Source organism: Astatotilapia calliptera, chromosome 1 (assembly GCF_900246225.1).
Source record: "Astatotilapia calliptera chromosome 1, fAstCal1.2, whole genome shotgun sequence".
Classification (NCBI taxonomy): Eukaryota; Metazoa; Chordata; class Actinopteri; order Cichliformes; family Cichlidae; genus Astatotilapia; species Astatotilapia calliptera.
The window spans coordinates 31,468,628-31,492,172 of NC_039302.1; the positions used below are offsets into that span (position 1 = coordinate 31,468,628).

Sequence of the window (23,545 nt, forward strand, 5' to 3'; positions counted from 1 at the left end):
CCCCTTTCAGCTTCCAGGATTTTATAACACTTTGAAAAAGACAGCAGCATTATAAGAACATCGTACTACGGTGGCCCTGAGAGTCCAAACGGACTGCAACTTAAGAAAACACCAGCAATAAGAAAAATGCTGCAAAAGCACACAAAGCACAATGGAAATGGGAAAAACGACAACGGAAATAGGAAAAAAACACAAGGGAAGTGTTTCTGGGGAGACAATAACCTGACGGACCAGTTGCAGGAACACAAAACATGGTAGTGTTTTATCATGATTCATATAATACTGATGACGTATTTCTAGGCTAATAGTTAGGCTAACTAAGCTGTAGTGCCTCTTCACCTCACTGTGCAATACCTTTGTGCAATACTTTTGTAAATAGTCAATGGTGCAAATAGACCACAATACTTGAAATGTGCAATTCACTTGTATTTTTATTTTTATTCATATTTATTCTATTTATCCCCCTTCGTATATTTTATTTATATTTGTCTCTGTATTTATATATGTGTGTGTGTGTGTGTGTGTGTGTGTGTGTGTGTGTGTGTATATATGTATATATATATATATATATATATATATATATATATATATATATATATACACATATATTTATTAGGGGTGCAACGATATTCGTATCGATATTGAACCGTTCGACAGCCAAAGAAAAGCTTACCACAAAACGGAGAAGTTATGACAAATCAGACTATAAGGCAAAAAGAAAGTGCAGCTTTATGGTTTCATGGACAAAAGAATTTCTGTGGCTGCAATATGACGAGCTATAATAACCAGGGCTGCACATAAGTGGTCCGCAGGTGCGCATTCGCTGTCAAAATAAAAAACACGCACAAGGGTTAGGGTTAAATTTAAAAACTGTACTTTTGAGTTAAAATATATATTTATAATTTTAATAAATGACAAATTAAAAAGGCATGAACATTTTTTTTGTATCGAAAAAATATCGAACCGTGACACCAAAGTATCGAACCGAACCGAACCGTGAATTTTGTGTATCGTTGCACCCCTAATATATATATATATATATATATATATATATCTCATTCTGTAACTGTAACTTCTGTCGGTGCTGTGTTTTTGGAAACCGAATTTCCCAGAGGAGCCCACCAGAGGGATTAATAAAGTTCTATCTTATCTTATCTTATCTAACACACTTACCTCTCATCTTTTCTTTCCTCACAAAACCAATAGATCCTCCTCTTCTTTTAAGTGTCTTCCAGCACAATTCTTAGCATATTTTGGTTCCTGCAACTGGTCCGTCGGGTTATCTCCCCAGAAACACTTCCCTTGTGCTTTTGAAAATCTGTTGTTTTTTTCCCCCATTTGTGTTTCGTTTGCTTTGTAACCTTAGTAGATCAAAATATGGACCTACAGTACTGGTAATTGCCAATAAGTATTATTACTTGTATCCCATAAAGCACACAAATACAAATGAAAGTATAGTTTCATAATTTTCTTAAGAAATAGCAAATAGCTTTTCTTCAAGTGTTTTCTTAACAGTCATAAACAATGAATCTACTAAAACAAATAAGCAGCTGTTACGACCCCCTCTGCTAGGCGTCAGGGAGGGAGTAACATACACGAGCCCCCCAACACAAAACTGAGTAAAGCAAAAGGTTTTAATTACAAACTTTAAACAGAAAACCGACAGGGCTGTGCAACAGACCACTGGGCAGACAATTATTACATAAAGAAAGAACAGTCACGAGTAAAAGTTAAAGGGTAACTAAGGCAGGCTGGCCGCACACAAAATAAAAGCTAGGGTTTTAACTAAGGCAAGCCAGCTTCACAAAATCCTACTCACAGCCAGCTAGCAGCTCAAAACTCTAATCAGGCTAGGTTTAAAGCATGCACCAAGGTTCGACAAAGTTCAGCAATATGAACAAGTTCAACAAAGATCGACGAGGGAGGCACGAAGGGCAAACTGCATGTTCAGTCCTAAGCAGCAGCCACTGAGTGAAGGACCTCCAGCCTTTTGTAGCCACAGGTGGGTACGATCAGCCACTGATTGCCTCTTGGAGCATCACGGGATCCCGGGGCAGCCAATCGTCCGTGTGGTCTGGCACACTTCATTCTGCATAAGAGAGGGTTGGCATGGGTCTCCCAGTAACCAATCACACACACGAGTCCTGGAACACATTGATTTACCTAGAGGAAGGTGGGGCCACCTGAGGCCGGAGGCCGTAACAGCAGCCACAACACTGCAGTGTTGAAAAGATTTTTAATGAAAGCTAGGAATAAACTGATCAGTTTTCCACTGTTATTGTGTTGGATAGAAAAGTTTATATTAAAGGTGCAGCATGATTTGGATGTTTATGTTTTCATTATCTGTTCTGCCCTATGAAGTTAGCTTACAGGAACCCATGGCCTTGTTACGACCCCGGTTCACCCACAACTCACTAACAGGCCTACATGTACTGCTTCGTGTTAGCTGGCCTACGCTACTGACATTTCTGGCTCTCCAAGTCTACAATAAAATATAAATACTTTATCTTGTAATTAGTAGTATTAAGAAAATACATGGGTGATAGAGAGGTCTGGACAGGATTTGGGCAACCTCTTTTGGCTTTTGTTGATATACTGTCAGTGCGGATGTAATTAACTGTGACAGCTGGCTGCTGTTTTTGACAGCTTGTGTATCTAGAGGACAATTAATTACCATACACAAATCATTGGAATTCGATTGGGCACTACATGGTTTGTGCTTATCCAATAAAAGACCTTGATTAATGATCTGTGATTGATACTCACACATCCTGCAGACAAGATTCCCCAAATTCTTGTTAATTTTGGGAGGTTGAAAGAGAGCAATGCAAAATCTATTAAAAAAAAAATGACTCAACGGTGTCTGTTGATAGTTTAGCTTTGTTTAAATGTTTAAATGCAACCTCCAGGAGGTCATAACTTCTCCATATTATAGCATACAAACTTTGGTTCTGTCCATCTTCTCCAAACAGTCAATTTTGCTGCGGGTGGCTGACCCGTCAGCTTCCTGCCCAGCATGGGGTACAGGCAGGGCCATGTAGGATCCCAGCCTGCTGTGGGAGCTGTTGCCAAAACCAGCATGGCGGCATTGGAAGAAACTCGAGGACAGTTTCCAGAGGCAGGCCTTGGGGTAGATCATTTTACACTGAAGATTATGTACTTTAGCAAGGGGTCTCCTTCCAAGAGGGGAATGTTCATTGTTATGTTTTTAAATCCGACAGTACCTTGATTTATTTTTGCATTTACAGGTGGGAAAGTTCTGCAGAGGATATTACTTGTAGCACATAGAGAGAACAGTGGTCCCGACAGTAGGTCAGTGCGTGTATGACACTTACCATGAATATTGCTCCAGTCACTGTGCATTACAACTGCCTTTCATTTAACTGAGTGCTATTGTTTTGCAGAGTTTATACAGGGAAGAATGGGTAATAGGTCTTAGCATTGTCTTTGGAAATGAGTCTCATTTTATTTCCCATATCTTGCCTCAAGGTGCCAAGATATGTGATGAACTGAGGCAGATGCTAAGATGTGGCAGGAAATATCAAGAAATAAAAATAAAGGAGGTGGACATTGATAAGAGGTTTAAAGACAGGGACGAAGGTTTTTGTTGGTTTAGAGTTCTCCCTCTTGGGACTCTTGTTGGAGGAACACAGGAAGTGGAGCTCAGTGAAGGTCAACAGCCCCTTGACATACTAGGACAAGAGACTGTTAATGTGTGAATATACGTGTGTACATCTTGTCATTTTGATGGATGCTGCTTACTGATGTGGCATATATGTGTCACAACTGTGTTACAACATGTGCATCAGCTGTGATGTAAGTGATTTATTTGCTCAACAAGTCTCACAGTCGCAGGCAGTTCAGTAACTTGGCCGGCTGTGGTGGGTACAACGATGTGATGATGAATTACACTGAAGCACATTAGCACAGTGAGACTGAACAACAGAGCACAGTTTTGGAAGGAAGCCACATTTATCTTTAAGTCTTTGTATATATATGTTCTTCTGAGAGTCACTATTGTCCATTTTCTCTGTTGAGATTTATAATTTTCTTTTCAATGTGCTGCTAGCCTTCTTGTGGTTTAACTCTTTGAAGAAAATTTTATAAGGTGTTCTTTCCATAAGCCCTTTGTGTGGGTTTTTAAATCTGCACTGAAAGCACATTCATAGTACACAAGTTCATACTTTTCTACCCATTGTTCCACATCACAACTGAGACATCAAGACAATTCCAACTACTTGTCCTTCAGAAATATTCCCAGGATCTCTGTCTCCACAAATTAAACAAAACCCGTCCTTACGTCAGCTTCCCCCTAAAGGTGTGATGGTGTTGTCCACATCACAAGTGCATCTCTTAGTGTATAATTGTATGTGTGTGTTCTTTTCAACTCGTGTAAGTATACATATGTGAAGGTGTTCAGCACGAGCACATCCTCTCTGTTTATTTGCTCTGCCAGCCCACTTCCAGGACCCAGGCCTCAGGGGACCCATCAGATCTCTGGTCTAACAGAGGACGCTTTGACTGGGAGCCCAGGAGGCCTGAGCCACTTCCACCAGAGTGCAGTCTGACCTGCACTTCTCCTCCCCTGTGTTATGCCTCACCTCTCCCCATTTGCCACGATTTCTCCTGCCTTCCTCCTGCCCTGACTCACTTTAAAAAAAAAAACCCTCTTAAACTCTTCCCTTAATTTTTCACTATACAATTTTGCGTGTCTTAACAACAGAGTAACAGCAGCAAACTCTTAATTCTATGCAAAGGAAAACATCCTTGCTGGAATTTGTGAAACAATTCCTAAACCAGACCCCTTACGTCTTGTTTGCACTTTGTGCCATCATACAGAAAACCTCAGACCACAGACGAGTTGGTCAGCTTAACCTGACAATGTCATTGTGATATTTTGTAAATGGTGTTTTGTCATGCATGATTTCCTGGAAAACTCCTTGCCTGAATTTCATGATTCATTTTCAAATTTTATGGCAGATTGTTAAACTAAGGACTGTGGTTTTAATTCAAAACAAAATTGGTTAGTAAGTGCCCATTTGTTAAAGGACTGGGACACTTATGAGGCAACATGGGATTTTCGCTTCATTTTGCTGGGGGAAAAATTTCATGTAAAAAAGTTTGCTTCAGTCATTCAGATTTCCCTACCTCTTATTCTCATGTCATTTCAGAGCAGCCACTTGTGCCTGAACTCATTTGCTTTGTCTTCCAGCCTTTTATTGTAGCAGAACTTAAAACTGAAATTTACCTACAGAAAGGTCATGCTGTGAGACAACGCTGCTAATTATTCCACCACCACCGCACCACCCATCAGCCTATTGTCAGAGCCATGAGAAATTGTAATGAAGACCCTAGAATACAAAAAGTACTCTTACCCAACCTGTAAAATATAATAAAAACAAAGCAAAGTACTGATAATCACTTTTCCTCTGTTCAAATCCCAAAGTCAAGCTAAGCCATAATCTTAGCAGGTCAGCTGATATCAGTGGTAGCCTTCATCAGCTGATGCCTTTCTATCTAGCATATCATTTTATAATTATGTTCATCCAAAATAATTAAATTTTATATCTATAACAGTTAGTTATGAAATAAGCTGAGCTGCCCTGTCCACAGCTGCTGTGTACCTACATGCTGCTTTGTGGCCCACCACAACTCTTTTCATATTGTGACACATTTATTAAGTATCATACTTGTTGTCACGGATACCTACTCTGTTCTGTGCTTGGGGTTTGCTCTCACTACAGCCTGATTTCCATGTGTGCACAATGACGGGTATCCAAGAGTGGGGCCAAACTTCCAAATGTAAATTCATTCAGATGGAAATAACAATCATGTGACTAACACATGACACTTTTTCTCAAATGTGGTGATATGTGTATATATCTGAGCTCCACATTCAGCAAACACGGCACTTGTTCAAACAAACTGGCAGCAACAAATAGTATATATCTACAAATATTTTTGCCTCCTTTCCCAGCAAAAAAGCAATAAATGTTAAATATTAAATGCATCAGACTTCAGGGCCAGAAAAAAATTACCTTCTTTTTCATCTGGAAATGATGACAGACACTGAACAGCAAGTCATTTTTGCCAAAAACACAAGATAAAATCACCACATATTTGAAATCTATGTAAATGTCTGAAGGGGGAAAAAAAGCAAAATTTAATAAAGTGATGTGACAGCAGTTGAAAAACAACTTTCAGCTTGGCTTAAAATCTCAATAAATGACTTTTCCAGGCTCTGGGAAAGTTTTACCTCCATAAGCACCAAAAGATGAAAAATGTAAAAAATAGTAACCCACCTTGTTGCAGTTCAAATGATCTCTGCATCAGTTTTATGCATAACTCTTTTACAATGTTGGCAGCCATAATCACCATTCTTAAAACATCAGCTGTTAACTCTTAAATTATCTTAAAACAAAATGAACAGAGCAAAGCAATTTCCAGTCATTTGGACTCTGCTTGTTGGAGTTTGAATCAGAACAGCACTGTACCTGACTAAGGGCTGAGACTGAGAAAGCCTCATCACTTGATGAGAGTGTCTCAGAGCTCTGCCTGTGGTCTCTGGCCTTTGTGACCCTGTCGTGGCTCAGTGTCTCTGCAGGAATGTGGCATCTCTGACCCTCTGAGCTGCTTTTCTGTGACAGACACATGTATGATCTGCTTTGTCCAAGTCTACAGGGACATGAAAGTATTTGGCATTTTACCTGACATGAAAAAAGAGCTTGAATGGAGAACACATGGGGAAGGAGATGAAGAGGACTTGACAAATTACATGTTTATGCATGTTTATAGCTATATTTCTATGGAGGCATTTCAGAGTAAATGTTTAAAATGCTGCCAAAAGCAAAATGTAAATATAAAAAAATCTTGGGGTTTTTTTGCTTCTTGGTTAAATTTGAATCAAGAGGTTTCTGACTCGTAAGCAGAGCCAGACAGGAAAGCACATACACCTTAAATAGTAAATGATTGATCACCATTGATATTCTATAACAGCTAAACACGTCTATCCCTCTAATTGGCAACAATTTTACAGTTGGAGTTTCAGTGTTTGTAGCAGCTGTAATGTTTCAGACCTCAAAAAGTCTTTGATTTACTCACTGGCCCACTGATACCAGATGTTAGTGCCTCTTTCCCACATCACGAAGGCATCTTGGGAGACCACAAGAAATATTGTCATTTACCAAACCGATGTGTTTCCATCACATTACTCACTGTATCATATTTTGGCTTAGCATACTGGCAGAAATTTAGGTGAATGAAAATCCAGCAGTGGACTGGCAAACTCAGACTAGTGCTTTATGTGTGACAAAGAGAGAGACGCTATCAAAAGTAACACTTGTTTTTTTTTGTATGGATACTATTTATTTTAACATATTTATGGAAGGAAACCACTGAGATGAAAATAAGTGTAAGAAAGAGTGGTGGGCATTCTGAGAGAAGGGCAACCAGGGACCAAAGAGGAATGGCTAAGTGCGAGATAAGGGTGAGGGAGCAGCTAAACATTGAGGTCAACCTAACGACAAACCCCTCATAATGATGTGTCTGGTTGAGTTTACATGCCAGACAGGAAAAAGCTGCTTCTTAAGGAGGACCTTTTACTAAAAATCTCACAAGAGAAAAGTAATGAACTGATAAAACCAAATAGTTCTTCCAGATCTTCTAAATGGCCTTACGACTTCGTTGATCTTGGAAAACTTTGAAAGCATTGCAAGATTTATCACTGTTTTTATCTGCAGCTCCCCAGTTGTTGAATTCCACACCCCCAACATTCCCTATATTAATTTTTTGCTACACAATACACGTTTCATGCACACAGGCACATGCACACAGCTGGGCTTGTCGAATTCAGACAATACCACAACAACAATGTCGTTCCGGTCTGTTATCAATTGGCTGGTGATTTGTTTTGTTGAGGTATTAATAGTGACAGGGTGACCATAAAAGGGCAGAACAGAGCTAATCTAGAGCAGATTGTTTGCCAAAAAACAGCCATTGTGCTTGTCCAGAGGGCCGTTCAGGTGTGCGCTAATCAGAAAAAGATGGAATATGATTAGTGGAGTTTTTGGGGAGGTCCAACTCTGGTCTAAAGCCTTCCAAAGACAAGTATGCCTCCATTAAACACAGGAAGCATAACTTTGAAGAATCATAAAAGGTTTTTTTTCTGACAAAAGGTGTTTCTCATTGTAATGAAACATAGGTATAGGTATACAGCTTCATAGAAAAAAATTATTTGCCGACTCCAAGTGTGAGAAAAATGAACAGGTTAATGTTCCCTCAGCTTGGGGTTTGTTGATCGTAATCCAAAGTACACAGACAGAAAACGCCAAAGGGAGAAAAGTGAGTGAGAGTTTGAATAGGTTGCCTCTGCGGACTCCTGGATGCAATGCAAACAACCTCTAAGAGGATCGAATTCAGTCCACTATTTTTTTCCACTTGATGAGAGTTTCTCTGAGATATTAAGAGCTTGAGGGTAAATTTGACCTTATCTAATGTGTGATGTGGACTGCGCTGAGCTGTCAGTACCTTTCTTTCAGTATAAAAATCCCCAGAAATCACACATATACTCTGTAGGTATCAAATATGTGCACACATATGTTTACGGTTTAGCTCATTTTGTCCCACTCATTGAAACTATACATCTATGTACAAACTAAGACAACATTTACCCTTATGGACACACACTCACCAGCATAAAGGATGATCTCATTTATGGGCACCTTTACACACAATCATTCAAAGGCAGCTACTCACATAAAAGTATCAAATGTAGTGATATTCAATCCAGAGATCTACGAAGCACACGTGCACATACTGCTACAGTTTGTTCAAACACACGACACACACACACAGAGGGATGCATATGTTCCTTATTACTGTACCTGTTTTAGAGTGAAATTAAATCACCTCCTTCCATTCTTCAGTCAGGGGGTTTCCTGCTGTTTGACATGACGGATTTTAGCACCTAATTTCACTGTTTACTGTTTTTCCAATTTTTGTATTAATTCTGTCACTAAAAGACAAGCCTACCGGGCCTGCTGGTGAAATATAAGTTATTCTGTGATTGATGATTAAAGCATGTACAAACAGCACATTCATCATGAAAACAGAAAATAAATATAGCAATCAGTTTCAATAAGGTCTTTAGGGAATCCTTTGGAGAAAGGATGAAACTCCCTTAGTTGCCTCAAAAATGGCACATTTCAACTCAACTGAGAAACACTGAGTTTCTTTTCTTTTTCTTTTTTTCTTTCTTTCTTTTTTTTTTTAGCAACATTGGTGTTTTTATAGCTTGTTTTATGGCTTGTAAGCAGAGGGAACCACTGCATGCAGTTCCTTGTAGGTCTTTAGATACAAGCCACACACATCATAATGTAGCACTCAGAAGAGAGAAAACATATGGGTATGCCCACACATGTGAACACTCCTGCTTCTCATCACCTGCTACAGAGAGCAGCTTTCTTTACAACCATGCACAGCTGATGCGTCTTGCCTGTTTTTTTCTTCATCGCCACATTTGTTTTACACGTGCTATCGTCGCCACTGCAGGAAATTATAGAAAAGAAAGGTTAAAACTTTTAAACATGTCTTTTAGTTCTTCTTTGCCTGGATTACTGTTAGGAGCAGTTTGTATTTGATTTCTTTCTATCAATATTCACAGCACTTTAGGCAAGAATGTGAGTTTTAGCTCTTCTTGTGACATGGGATTATTATTTTATCATCACACACAATATAGATGTTTCTTCTGTGTGGATGAGTTTTCCGGTTTCTATTTTCATACACCAGTTTTAATTCTACTAACCAATCATGTCTGAGAAGGCTGGAGCATGACAAACACTGCATTGCCAAAATGCAATCTCAATCTCTGAAGATGTTTTAGGTTTTTATTATCTTGCACCTGGAAATGTACCGGTTTCACTGGAAGACCTGAGAGGTGCTGTCCACAGACAATAGCTGAAGGCTTGCCAAATGTATGTCTGATTTATATGTCTAGAGGAAGTAAAACAAATGCAAAAAACAATACCCTGTCCAAGTAAACATAAAGCACATTTATGGCTAAATTGTATTTAGATGCGTTTCAGGCCTTAGGTACAAAGTGGACTCTGGCGTAACTGAACAGAAATACACTAAATTAAACACAAATGTGAAAATGCCAATTCAATGTTCTTTTTATTCAGTTATACATGAATAAAATATCAAGAATTAGCTCCATCAAGATAAAGAGTTAGTTGTGCCCGTTCTATTGTCAAGTGCTATTGAATCATTTTAAAGGAGTCGAATAAGAACAACTATATAATTAAATAAAACAGCTGTGCAACTTATACTGATTACAAACGTCACATCTGTTTCATGTATAAGTTTACATGCTACTCAGGTTATGCTGTTTGTTGCCATATTCCATGACTTTTTCCACCTTTCTTTGCCTTTAATGATGAATGAACTGTTACTCAGGTTTTTGAAAATGCGTAAATTAAAAATGTGTCCAAAAATAAATGCATGGAAAAACACATGCGGTCTCACTATCATGTCCTAAGAGTTTTCTGTCTATTTGAGCTTCACATTCTAAGTTAATATATTTTAATGCTGGTTTATGCTTTATTGAAAATCTAAAGTTCAATTTGATTTTTATGTTTGCTGGATTACATATTTGCTTTTGGTTTCTTTATTCTAGTAAATAATTCTAGAAAACTTCATCATGATTTCAGTGAGTCTTTGATTCCTGTTCTTACTTTATAGGTATTCTGGTGATGACTTTCATTATGCAATAGTGGATAGATAGAAGGGGTAAGGACCCTTAGAGAGGAAGTAGAAACTGAGAAAATATGTGATAAATGTGATAAAAGGAAACAGGAGACAGTATGATAAAATGTTAGGGAGGAAGGACACAGGAAGGTTGAAAGAAAAAAACAAAGCATGACGGGCCAGAATGGATGGATGTGTCAAGGGATAACATGAGGAGTAGATAAAAAATAGAAAAAGTTCAAGTGACAGTAATGGATTCAGAGTGTGATGAATGAAAGAAAAGAGTTTGAAATGAGAGTGAATGTCATGTGGATGTGAGCGGAGCAGAAGTGATGTCCTCCTAAGGGAACATCTCATTCACCCAGAGCGACCCGTCAGCAGAGCCTCACTCAGCACTCCACCACATGTAGTCATCTAGGTGGGAAGCCAGCTACAGGAGAGAAAGGAAAAACACACAGCACAACCTGCCTGCATGCTCTGATTTCCACTTTCTGATCTTTTTATAGACCTTTACAGGCGAATCCCCCACTGAGGCGAACGCTCCAACTGCCAGTGCGCAGCTTTCTTCCATATGGATCAAAAAGATGCCTCTCTTTCCAAAGTCACACAACACCTCCTTTACTTTTCTTTCTTTTTTTGTCATCTTGGCACCTTTCTTTAGCTCTCCCTGCTGTGCATGTTTTTGTTTCTTTTTAGTTATACATTTGCATTAATAAGGGATATACTGGTTGCTTATGGACCAGCACGAAATGCAAATGGTTGTTTTATAACGACTACTGCAAAATTGTGTTTTTCTCCAGATTTTATCATAATTACATAAGCTACAATTTATGTCAAAATTAATTTGTTAAATATGGGCAAAATCTGGGTAAAATATTGCATATCACTGCATTAGCCTTCCTTACATAAACAAAGAAATCTCTTTCTAAACTCCAAGGCTGAAAAAAAGTGAAAACTACATAATGGACGTTTCTTGAATCGATGGTTTCTTGAACACTTGGCATAGCATCAAGCCAAAACTGGGCAGGAAAAACAGTTTGGAGGGATCATGAGTCTCTTCTTGTTCTTTTTACTGCTCTTTCCCAAGTTTCTGGAGTTTTCTTTGTGCAAAATGTCAACTTGCTATCAAAGAAACATGCACGCAAAGGCTGTTATATAACTTATCTAAGTTATTTAAATTGATGAATGCATGTTGGGTGAATGCCAGTAGTAGCATGCCAAATTATATTAGTTCTCATGTCGTGAGTGCCATTTCAAAATTTGCTTGATGACTCATTTCCGTTGTTTGTGTTTTGCTGTTGATTTTTTTTTTTTAACAACTAGTGATTTCAGTACTTTTTAAATATACATTTTATTCCAACTAAGCCTTCAAGCTACCCCATTTAATATCACTAAGTATCTAAGAATGTGAAGAGTCCCTTTAGGATTCAGAGCTGAGGCAAAAGCCAAATCTAATGCAATAAATCCAAAGGAGAAGAGAGAGAGTTTAAGACCCTGACATAACACAAGGTGTCACAGAGCAAAGCTCACACACAGAGACACACAAGGATAACCATCATCACAATCTATCAGCCTCTCAATGAGTTAATCAATCACCTCAGCATGTCAATCAGTCAGTCAACAAATTGGTCAGTCAGTTAGACATTGAATGATTTGGTCTATATGAACTTTGAAGTTAGGGAGTCATTCACCCGGAAATAAGTGTTAGTTCAGTTTTTACTGCTGAAACTTTACACGCACTCCTCACTCAGCGGGACCGTGACACCAGAGACGTTCCCTTGTGGCCTCATCTTACCCTTTCCCAGGACACAAAGGTCCTAAGAGGTGAAATTATCAGGACACAAGCAAAGGCTGCTGGGTCAAATCAAGAGCGACTAAAGTGTTTCCTGTCACACTTAGTTCTTTTTCCCTAAAGAGATCAGCCGTTATCATTTTTGACAAGGACAAAGACGGGACCAATTTCTCAACACTAACACAACACTAACATATCTGGTTAGCACAAAAACTGTCAAAGCTGTGTAATCACCTTCTCTTCAAACCAGCATCTAACATGTAAAAAACTTGTTGTTTATTACATTTGACCTGACCTCTACCCCAGCATTAATACTGAGGCTACTAGACGGAGGCCTGGCTTGTGTCTCCCCAGAGCAAAGCAGAGCTCAACTAGAAAGAGGGAAGCTGGAGAGTGGAGATGGAGATGGAGTCCAGGCATGGAGGTGAGTCAGACTCCGTCGGGTCCCAGAAATGAACACTTTAAATGTTTCTGGGTGACACATAGGGCGGCTGTGGGTGGAGGGGGTTGTGTTTGGACTTGGTGCTTGGGAAGGAATCTATGCCTCTTACTGAGCACTTTGAAAGTTTCCATACATGTAAATATTTTCACCTCATCTGTTCTGACCAAAAGATATAGAAAGTAAAAGAAACATGCTGAACTTTTGTTTAGCAGGATGTTCTAATTGTGCTATAAATATACATACACTGTGGCATGACCTTTAAAACCACTGCTATCCACTCTTCAAGTATTTCGTGACAGGACTACATGTCTGCTACAGAATATGATTACAAGAACGGGAATCATCTGGGAAACATAAATGGCATGTGCACCAATCTTTCTAGGAGATGTTTAAATATTCCTCTACATGGCTGAAAACGTTGACTGGCTGGTGGCACAAGATGAACAGTCAGGTACATGGCAGAGGGTGTTACCCAAGCAGTGCTCAGTTTCATGGTAATCAAATCAACAGTTACGGGGATATTTTAGTCTGAACCAACGAACTGAAATAACCTGCTATCAAATTGACTTTAGAGCCACATCACTGTGTAGTTAAAACCAAACTGGGACGGATCATTCTTTCCTTAATAAAATGGATTTTCTGCACAGAAATGTATTGTTTAAAATCAAAAGAGAAACTCTGGCCAAAACTGCTTTTTGGAAACTGCATACAGCTTTCATCTGATATGAAATGCATTTGAATGCCAGGTACTGCAGTCGGCATGCAATCACAGAGGCGAAACAGCAGGATTATTGAAGGAAGCAGTTGTGGGTAGAAATTTAAGGATGAATTAAACTAAACCTCATAATGTTAAAGCTTGTATTATACCTTTGACCAGTGGAGCGCTTCAGCATGTGTGTTCCTTCACTTCTAGCCTAATCATAGGCAAACATCATATTAAATACAGTTAACAGGTCATTTATACAGGGGTTAACGTTAGAACATACATTTGCCAGTAATATTCTGGCCTGCTTTTAGATCCTCCATGCTGACTTGAAGTGAGGACCGCGAGTGAAGAATTTCCTCTATGGACGATTTTCAGACAAATAGAAAAGACGAATAGTGAAGGTGAAGGAAAAAATGTGTGGAAAGGCTCAAGATCGTAGTGATATCAGAGACCCCCGCAAAGAAGCTTTAGAGGGAAAAATTCAGCCAACATGACCAAGGACTTTGTGACTCAGACCTGAGATATTCCTGGAACCAAAGTCAGGGAATGATTGCAAATGCAGTCAACTGCACAGCATTTACTGACTTTAGAAATTCCTCCCACATATGGCTACAACTTTCTAATGTTGTCAAATAAAATAATATGTAAAGCTGCAGTTCTTTCTTCAATAGCCACTGAATTCAGTAATTCTCTCTAAATATAGTAGTAATTTTACTGATGGTGACAGAACATGCTGTTTTCAGTGCAATAGTAAAACCCAGAATCAAATATTCTTTCTACAAGAAATGTGCATAGAGTTGTGAAGAGAGTTTCATGCTTATGACGATGTGACGCTTTTGGCTGAGCTGTTGTCTTAGCTAGCTGTACACTTTGCTTCAGTGGATAGTAATAATAATAGTTCTAATTATTAGCAATGCTAAGTCATCTTGTTCCAGTGTATTTAACTAAAGGCAAACTTCTCTGCACCTGATTTCCTGATTTCCTGAACTCACACTACAACAAATGAAATAGACAAAAAGTTTGTTATGGGTTGAACTTTTAAGCCTCATAGAACACAGAAATCTGGTAAAAGTACTACGTTTATCATGCTATTTTATGTCTTACTGAGCACTTTCACACACTGCTTTTATTCTATTCTCACAGACATCAGTGGATGTTTTAGATAAAATTTGTGGTTCTTACCCAAAACTTTGACATGCAGACTGGCGCAGCTGGAGACTGAACCAATGACCCTCCAAATGAAGGAGAACTCACTCTACCTAGCCACAGCCTCCAATTGCAAAGGAAATGTCCACATCCTCTCTATACTTGAAAAAAACATTATGTTATCCTACAGTCTGTAAATTAATCCCAAAGATGAATACCGCTTAAGAACTTCTCGGATATGATGGAATAAAAAACTATAATGATCCCGTTGGGAGGGATGGATCATTGTAACAACAAAAGTAGCATAAAGTATGGAAACAATTAGGATCAACCATGTCTCCCTAACATTTATCACCATCCCCTACTTGCATACTGTAGCATGATCTTATGGGTGTTATCTACTGCAGTAATGAGCCCTGCAGGGTATTTAAACTAGAAAATGTCAATCATGTGAAAAAATTTGTTTATAGTTTAGTGGAGCACATCAGTCTTCCATCTGACTCCACAGCTGAGAGCGCTTAAAGCACGAGGGCAGAAAATTAACTCCCATCATCATAAACCTGCAGTAACTGCCAACACAGACAATACAGAGACAATTCATACATTCTCATGTATAAACATGCAAACTGGCACTCACACTCACTCAGAAACAGGGTACAAATCATGTACATTTGGCTTGGCCAGGCTGAAATTTGACCACCAGTGAAGACAGAATAAGAACACAAAGTGGGTAGAACAATAGAAATGCAGAAATTGAGCTGATTCATCTTCATTGCTGTGAAAGCCACAGTGGCGAGGGGACATGCGGTCTTTGTTTAGATGGTGAGTTTAGTTCTGCACAACACCAGGAATCCCCCCTGAGACCGAGACATGTCATTTACATTTCAGGCATTCAACTAACATTAAGGCAGATGGAATACAGCAGAGGAAGGCAACACCAAAGCTGAGATAATCAGCGAAATAAACATTGACAGCAACCACTTGCAATACATGGTGAGTCAGAGCTTTATTGTGCTGACAACAGTTTGGACTAATTTGTATTTATTTAATGAATGCAATACCAGATTCATAAGCGAATGTCCAATATTTGTGAAATATGACTGTCAAACATTAAAAGATCCTTTTTCGTAAAAGTGAAACAGCTCGTGGTAAGAGCAACCATGATTTAAGTTCCATAATTTCCTTTGCTGTTTTCACAGCAACTAAGCTCATTTTCTTTGGAAGGTGTGAATTTTTCCAAACGCCTAACATGTCTTCTTCAATAAAAGCTATAGAAATAGCACATATTCCCAGATTATTTGAATATGAGAGACCAATGCCAGGTAAAGAAATACAATCCCTGAGAACCAGAAATTCCTGGAAAATGTACAGCCTGTCTGGACACTGCAATGCTGCGGGTTGAGATTAGACTGTCAAACTGACCCGGTGTGGGTCACATACAATTGAAAGACTTCAATTGTCCACTTATGGCTTAGCCACGACAACTCAGCATGGCAGGCCTGTCAATCTGTGGGTTTCTTTACATGTACAGAGGTCATGTGAGGTTATAATACAAACTATTTTCAGCAGAATTGCATTTGGTATTCTACGGAGGTCTTTGTAAAGAGAGGGAGTCAGCATTGTCGCCTCAGAATAGTGTAGGCTTTCTCACTCAAGGCTATGACAAAATGCTGTAAGATTGTGGATGGAACCTGCGTTTTGTCTCACATATTAGATTAATCAGTGATTTGACATCGCCCAACATTCCAACATGTATCATCCTTCTGGAAGACTAGGGCAGATGCATGGTTTTGCTTAACCAGAAAGACTATCATGAAACAATTTTGTCACTGCTCAGTGACAAAAATACTCATGACCCTGTGAAATGAGACCCAGGTAGTGGTTACCGGAAGAGGGTGATATATTTGTCTGAAGTAGTCAGAACAAGAAAATGCTATTAATCCAGGGAAAGCTACGCCAAGTCTGTATAGTTTACCAAAGATACATAAACAGGGTGTACCTTTAAGACCAATTGTCTGTATGATCAATTCAATCACCTATAGCATCTCAAAGTTTCTGGCTTTGATCCTCAACCCGTTGGTAGGTAGCTATAAACACCACATCAAGAACACCCTGGTTTTGTTGAGAAGGTAAGAGATGTTATTATGGAGGATGTTACATCTCTCTTCACTTGTGTTCCAGTCACTGAAGCAGTGGTGGTAATTCGTAAGAGATTACAAGATAACTCTAATCTCAGCAACAGGACCACTCTCAGCATTGACCAAGTGTGTTTGCTTTTGGAACTGTGTCTTCATTCTACATATTTCACATACAATGGTCAGTAATACAGGCCGATGGGTCTGCCATGGGTTCCCCAGTTTCACCCGTTGTGGCCAACGTGTACATGCAAGAAGTGGAAAACAGGACTCTGTTATCCTACCCTGGAACACCACCAAGTCAGTGGTTCAGGAATGTCGATGACACCTGGGTGAAAATCAAATGTGAGGACGTAACACAACTCACTGATCACATTAACTCGGTGGACAACACATCAAGTTCACCAAGCAGGAGATGGTAAGTGGCAGAGTAGCCTTCTTAGACTGAGAGATTTCCATGAGTAATTGGGGACGTTTAAAAGTTGTAAAATGTGTACCGTAAACCTGCGCATACACATCAGTATTCAAGGTTTGACTCTTGTTGCGGTTATCCCAGCTGGACATTTGTCAAAGCTGGGAAGGCACCTAAAGAAAGCTCCAGGTGACCATTGATCAATGACAATTGACCATTGATCAGTTGACATTGATCAATGGTCTTTGTCAGTGGTTGTTGATCAATGGTCTTAATAATTTGCATATTAATGGTTATGAAACTGACCTCACAACCCATTGTTTGCCAGTGGTGCCTTTTTCCGTTATTGTGCAAATACACTGTTTATAAGTCAGCTGAGACTGAAGAAGTCACTTGATTGACAAAATGTTTCTCCCACTGAAAACATTACGTCCACATGAACAGAATCAACTTTTGTGGATTACAGGGGTGTGTCCTGCCTTTTGGCTTGTGACTGCTGAACAAGACTCCAGTTTCTAAACAACCCTAATTGAATTAACAAGATGGATGGATGGATTAATGGAAGAGCAGATAGATACAATAGAATGATTTTCCTAGGATTCTATACGACCAAGCATTTTTGCAACCAGAGGGGCTGCCCCTTGCTGACCATTGAAGAATATAATTAAAGAGTGGCTGTATCCACCCTGCATATAGAGTTTATGCCCCATCATCAAAAGGCCAATTTTCCAAAAGCTTATCTCTATCCCAATTAATAGGTTGCCAGTCTATGGCTGAGTAAACAGAGAGAGATAAATTAAAATATATGCACACATAGGACCAATTTTAAATCACCAGTTAATATAACAGAGACCTTTAAACTCCACACAGAAGGGCCCCAGTCATCCAGCAGATTCAAACCCAGGACCTTAATGCTGCGAGGAGGTAGTACTAACTACTGCAATACCATAAAGCTGTAAAATAAAGCAACAACGAAATAACACTGTGACTTCCCAAACTGCATTGTCATTGAGCATGCCCATAACTAAAAATACCCAGGATAATTTAGACAGTTAGGTTTAAATGCTCCAAATTATTTGTAATTGTCTTCCTTATTATAGTGATGGCCAATTAAGATGTCATGTGTGTAGCTCTTCATCAGCATGCTGAAATATTTTAGTTGATCAAATGATTTATTCTTATCTTGTAACAATTGCACATTTGCTAACTCAGATATATAAAAAAGTGCATGTTCTGTATTATCTGCCCAGATATACCACTTTGGCTATAGCACATGCTAATTCAATGCAGGTTCCTCCTGATGTTGCTCACATGTGTAAAATAATATAAAAAGCAATAAAACAACAGGATTCATGAGTGACTGAGCCAAACAAGACCTCACACAATGGAAGTTGCCACTTTATCTGCTCCATTTATCCCTTTTAGGGAATAAATCTGGCTCTAATGCATGTTATCAATACAAGAGGGATACACTGCAGTTCTTTGACCTTAAGCCTTTTAGAACATGTTCATTCATCACAATACTAGCCACTGCAAGCTTGACTGGTCAAGTCCAGTAGATGGTGACAAAAAATAAGAGAGAGTAAAAGCCAGTTGCACTAAAATTGATGTTGCCCATGGATAAGTCTGACACACAGAGCAGCAGTAACTAACAGTAATTGTCTAGAGAAATGTGCTGGATAAAATCCAGAAGATTGATAAATCTATGACGGACGATGAAAACCAAATATGCGAGTCTCATGAAGTACCTCTTTTAATACAGATGAATACGTGGTGTGGCACTCATCAGTTATGTCTGGACAACATACAGCCTACGCTAAAACAGAATTGAACGTCATATATTATATACGCAATGAACCAATCTGGTTTCCCCCTGAAGTCATCTGTGAAATCTTTTTGATCCAGGTCTGTGCTGAACAGAGAACAAAGAAAAGCATGGCAAGGAAAATACAACCTCATCTAATCCACCTCCTCCAGCACCACAGATCTCTCATAGAGCCAGAAATTAAACAAGACACAGAGCCTGTTACAGTCTAACCTTGAAAGCAAACAGATCACATGGTCTGGCCTCACACCAGACCTGGTGCCTCATTTATTAAAAGATATTCTTACACCAACAAGCAAACCTCAGCCAAAGTTTGGCTTCAGACAAAACTTATCTCGGTGTCAGCATTAGTGATCCATGTTAACTTTTTCATGTTGTGTGTGATGTATCAGGAGGTGAAAGTCTTATAAAGTACCATAATGTCTGCATAACCTTTGTTTCAAAACACACAGAATACAATGTCAAACATTTTCTGGAGATTATGAGTAATAAAGAAAAAGCACGAGAGAGGGGCCAGTTACTTCAGGTAATATTTCATAACTTTAGAGGATTGCTCCACACTATATCCCTCTAATCTTTGTTCAACTTTACTTGACTTTGTACATATTACATAAAAACTGCCTTTATTAAATGCTGATTCAATAGCTCAACCAAATTTGGTGTTGTTAATTAAAGAGGTTTTTGTCCTTCTCTATGTATAGTATAATAAAAATAGCTAATCACTTCACAGACTGCTTCTACTTTTTAGGTTAAAATACAGGCCTTACTCCCAGGGGAAGGGGGATTCTTTCCCGAAATGTTTTAGCTTTGGACCCAAACTCAAGTTCTGTTTTATTGTCACAGGGCCAGGAGAGTGGAAATCATCTCCGTGCTGATGGAAACTTCAGGGAAAACAACGTTAGTGTTGCTAAACACTGAAATTATACATTCTCTAGTAGTTATCAAAGAGAATCAACAACACAAGTTAAAAAAAAAAAAAGAATGCCCTGAAAGGTTATCTGACACGTTTATCTTCACCGAGGATCGTCATTTAATCTCTATGTAATGACCCTTGGGAATTTTTTTATTTTTCACTCCCAAGTGGATATGTAGAGTTTCCAAAAGGGGATAAACTATGTGGATTTGTGGAAATGACACAGCAGAGTGGTTTAGTGGTTGCAGAAACTGTTCCATAACCTCAGAATAATTCATGTTCAATTCGCCCTACAAGGATTAACAGGCACTCATCATTTCCTGTCACTCTTCTAGGGAAAACAATAGATATAAATGTATGATATAGAGTAACTGACTGTTGTCACACTTAGTGGCCAAGATTTTAGGCCCTCGGGGGTCCAAGGAAAATCCATATGTATGATCTGAGTGACAGCTGCACAGCTTACCTGAAGCAAGTGCCATTCTTCCCATCGGCCCTAATGCAGGGATATTCCACCGTCAAGATTTTATTATCAGGACACTCCATTCTAAGCAAAAAAAGGAAAAAGGAAATATGATTGATTGGCACTGTTTTCCAGCAGTGTTAAGCTACATAGTAATAAAACATGGTGTGGGGAAGTACAAGCAAAAAGAGATCCAAGGTTGGATTTGAAAAGGGGGATGTTACAGTTTAGCATGGAATTCCCCCATATTCAAAGTTTGATACCACAGGGAATCCAAGCTATTATTTGAAAGTACAGTTACATAAAAGACCGGTGTGAATCTAGTCTGCATGTATGCAAATGCATGGCATTATTGGAGCCCAACTGATTTTTAAAAATTTAGATTTCAGTTTTTGAATTGATATTTGAGGGTTTACCCTGATTCACTTTTAAAAGTATATATGAAAAATCTTCTGTTCTTTACAGTTGCAGTTTCTCCACCTGGATAAGTTTATGCTTTTATTTGTTTTATATTTTTGTAAATTAAAGTATAAATTTTGCAGTGTTTTAATCAAATAAACAAGATACTTAATGTCTTTTGACTTGCACTTACTTGATAATACAATTATATTGTTAACGTAAACTCTAAACTAAATGAATACAAATTTTACTGAAAAGGTTTTGGTGAACTTGGTGTTGACCAAGAAAGGTTTAGAGTGGCCAGATTTACAATGGATAAATCATACAGTTTGGATATTGCTAGACTATTACAGGCAACTATTTATTTGATATTTGTGATATTGCTTACAACACTTTGACTGTCTGGTAACATTTTTCTGTCAGTTTTCAATATCATAAGACATAACAGAAGAATCCCAGAGAATATTGTTAATTTAGAAACATAATCCCAAATAACTACTCTGACATTTTCATAAAAACTTAACAGCCAAAGAAACAGACTAATATATCAATACAGTCATATTTCCTGTGTGCACAGCCACTACTAACACTACCAGAGGTAGTAATGTGCTCGAGCAAGAAGGGCATCAATCACAGCGGTAATTTTCATTTCTCCGTAATAGAATCCGATGAACACACATACCCTGGAAACATAAATCTGAAGATGCAATGCCCATGTTTTCATGTGCTTGGACAAACGAAACTCTGGTTAATTACCCCGTGTTTAACCTGTTGCTTTGCGGTTTAGTGGTTTCCTCTTGTCTTCTACAGAATATTAGGAGCATGTGCTCCATTCCCATTGACTCCTCACCTCCTGACCTACTCTCTCCGGGCATCTTAACAGCATCTGTCATATTATGTCTGAGCACAAGCAACATTTGGCTCTCCTCACCGCAACCGATTTCAACCATTTGGACTTTCCCTTTGCTTTTTGCATTTCCTTGAGCATCACATTAGATTAGACGCGCTGCAGCGGTTCATCCAGGGGTCTCCGTGACAGGCTGCTCACAGAGCATGTCGCAAAGAGCAGAAACCCATAAAACGTAGACTAAACTCTGTTATGATTTCTGGCACCGTATGCTAATCTGACAATGAAATAACTGTTTTGAGGTTTAATTGAATGCCAAACAAATGTAATGAGTGGAGTGGTAGCTGCCAAGAAACTTGCAGAGCTTCAATCTCACATTAATTCATAAAACCACCGTAAAGCATAAATAAACGATAAGTCAAACATTTTCGTGCAGAAATTTGTGCTACTTTTGAAACTTTTTATACTTCAAGATAGAAACGCACATAATACAACTTCTCGTAATTATGAGCGCAGCAGACATAGTTTCATCATCACACTGCCGTTCATTAACAATAAACAATATTGCTTATATGTGACCCACAACTAATATCTCTGAGACTTACCCTGAGGTGTCCATTGCAAGCGTCGTCCTGATGGAGCTGGCACCAGATTCCCAGAGGAAAACGACACAGAAAACGCAAAATGGTAAAAGAGTCGCACCATAAAGCTGACCCATGTCCCTTTTTGCGCTCCGGGACAAATGATCTTCTCGAGTGAAAACGCCTTAACATCCGCCAAACGCCACTGTTTTCATCTGTCAGTGACCCGCGCGGGTAGTGCCATCAAAATATCACAAATCCCTGTCAAGTATCCCGCAGAGGAGACGCACATGGAGCCTGTAGGATAATAAGTGCTGCGCAGTGCGTCCGAAGCCCCCTTCCCAACTTTACGCACTAAGGCAAAGACCTCTTGGAGAGCTACTGAAGGGTTTACAGCTCACTGTGCTCTCACTAATCCCCCCTGGATTTACATTCCAGCCTCCAAAGAAGCGACTTAACGCAACTAAGTATACAACCTTACTCCCCATTGGTGGTGATGACGTTAAACATAATAATGATAAAACAATAAATTGGCTAAACAGCATACATGAACCTAAATGACCCCCAGGCTTTACCGCTGTATTTGATAAATACATTCCTTGGAAGAAAGTCAAGCACCCGTGGCGTTGTAAAGACTTTTTAAAAATGCTTTAATAAGATTGAAACTATAACTGGTGTAGGAAAAAAAAAACTACTAGGCTGGCCTGATGAACTGCTCAGAGCATACAAAAATATCAAGAAAATGCAAAAATATGTTTGCAATAAAGCAAAGCTTCCAGTTAGACATTTGAAATGTGGACATTGTGAGTTTATCTCCAAACAGTTTCATCATGTTTGGATTTCATTTTGGAAACAGCTTTACTGAGTCTGTCCTGCCTTACTCAGAAAATCAGAAATGCACTTTGACTGGTGGAGTAGAATGTTGTTTCCTAGAAGCGGCAGCCCCCTGATAGATTTTTTGGAGAGATCCATGAAACATGCATTAATAGTAATAATAGTTTTATAAATAAAGCATGTATTTGCTCTGGTCAGTGGCCTGAATTTATATTTGGTAAACATTATTTAAATTTAGATTTGAATACTTAATTCATAGAGCTCATGAGCTCTAACCTTCTAACCTCTTTGGCACCAAAATGACTTG

At 38.9% G+C, this 23,545-nt stretch overlaps 1 protein-coding gene across 1 annotated transcript in view; it reads right to left on the reverse strand.

Annotated features, from left to right (window-relative positions):
* Positions 1-22,807, reverse strand: part of LOC113026023 (collagen and calcium-binding EGF domain-containing protein 1-like) — a 38,377-nt gene extending 15,570 nt beyond the window's left edge. Inside the window, exons 1-2 of the mRNA XM_026174410.1 lie at positions 22,429-22,807; positions 20,581-20,661 (exon numbers count right to left, since the gene is read on the reverse strand). Coding sequence (XP_026030195.1) covers positions 20,581-20,661; positions 22,429-22,541 — 194 coding nt within the window. The 5' untranslated portion in view covers positions 22,542-22,807. The remainder of the gene's footprint in view (positions 1-20,580; positions 20,662-22,428) is intronic.
* Positions 22,808-23,545: the final 738 nt, after the last annotated feature.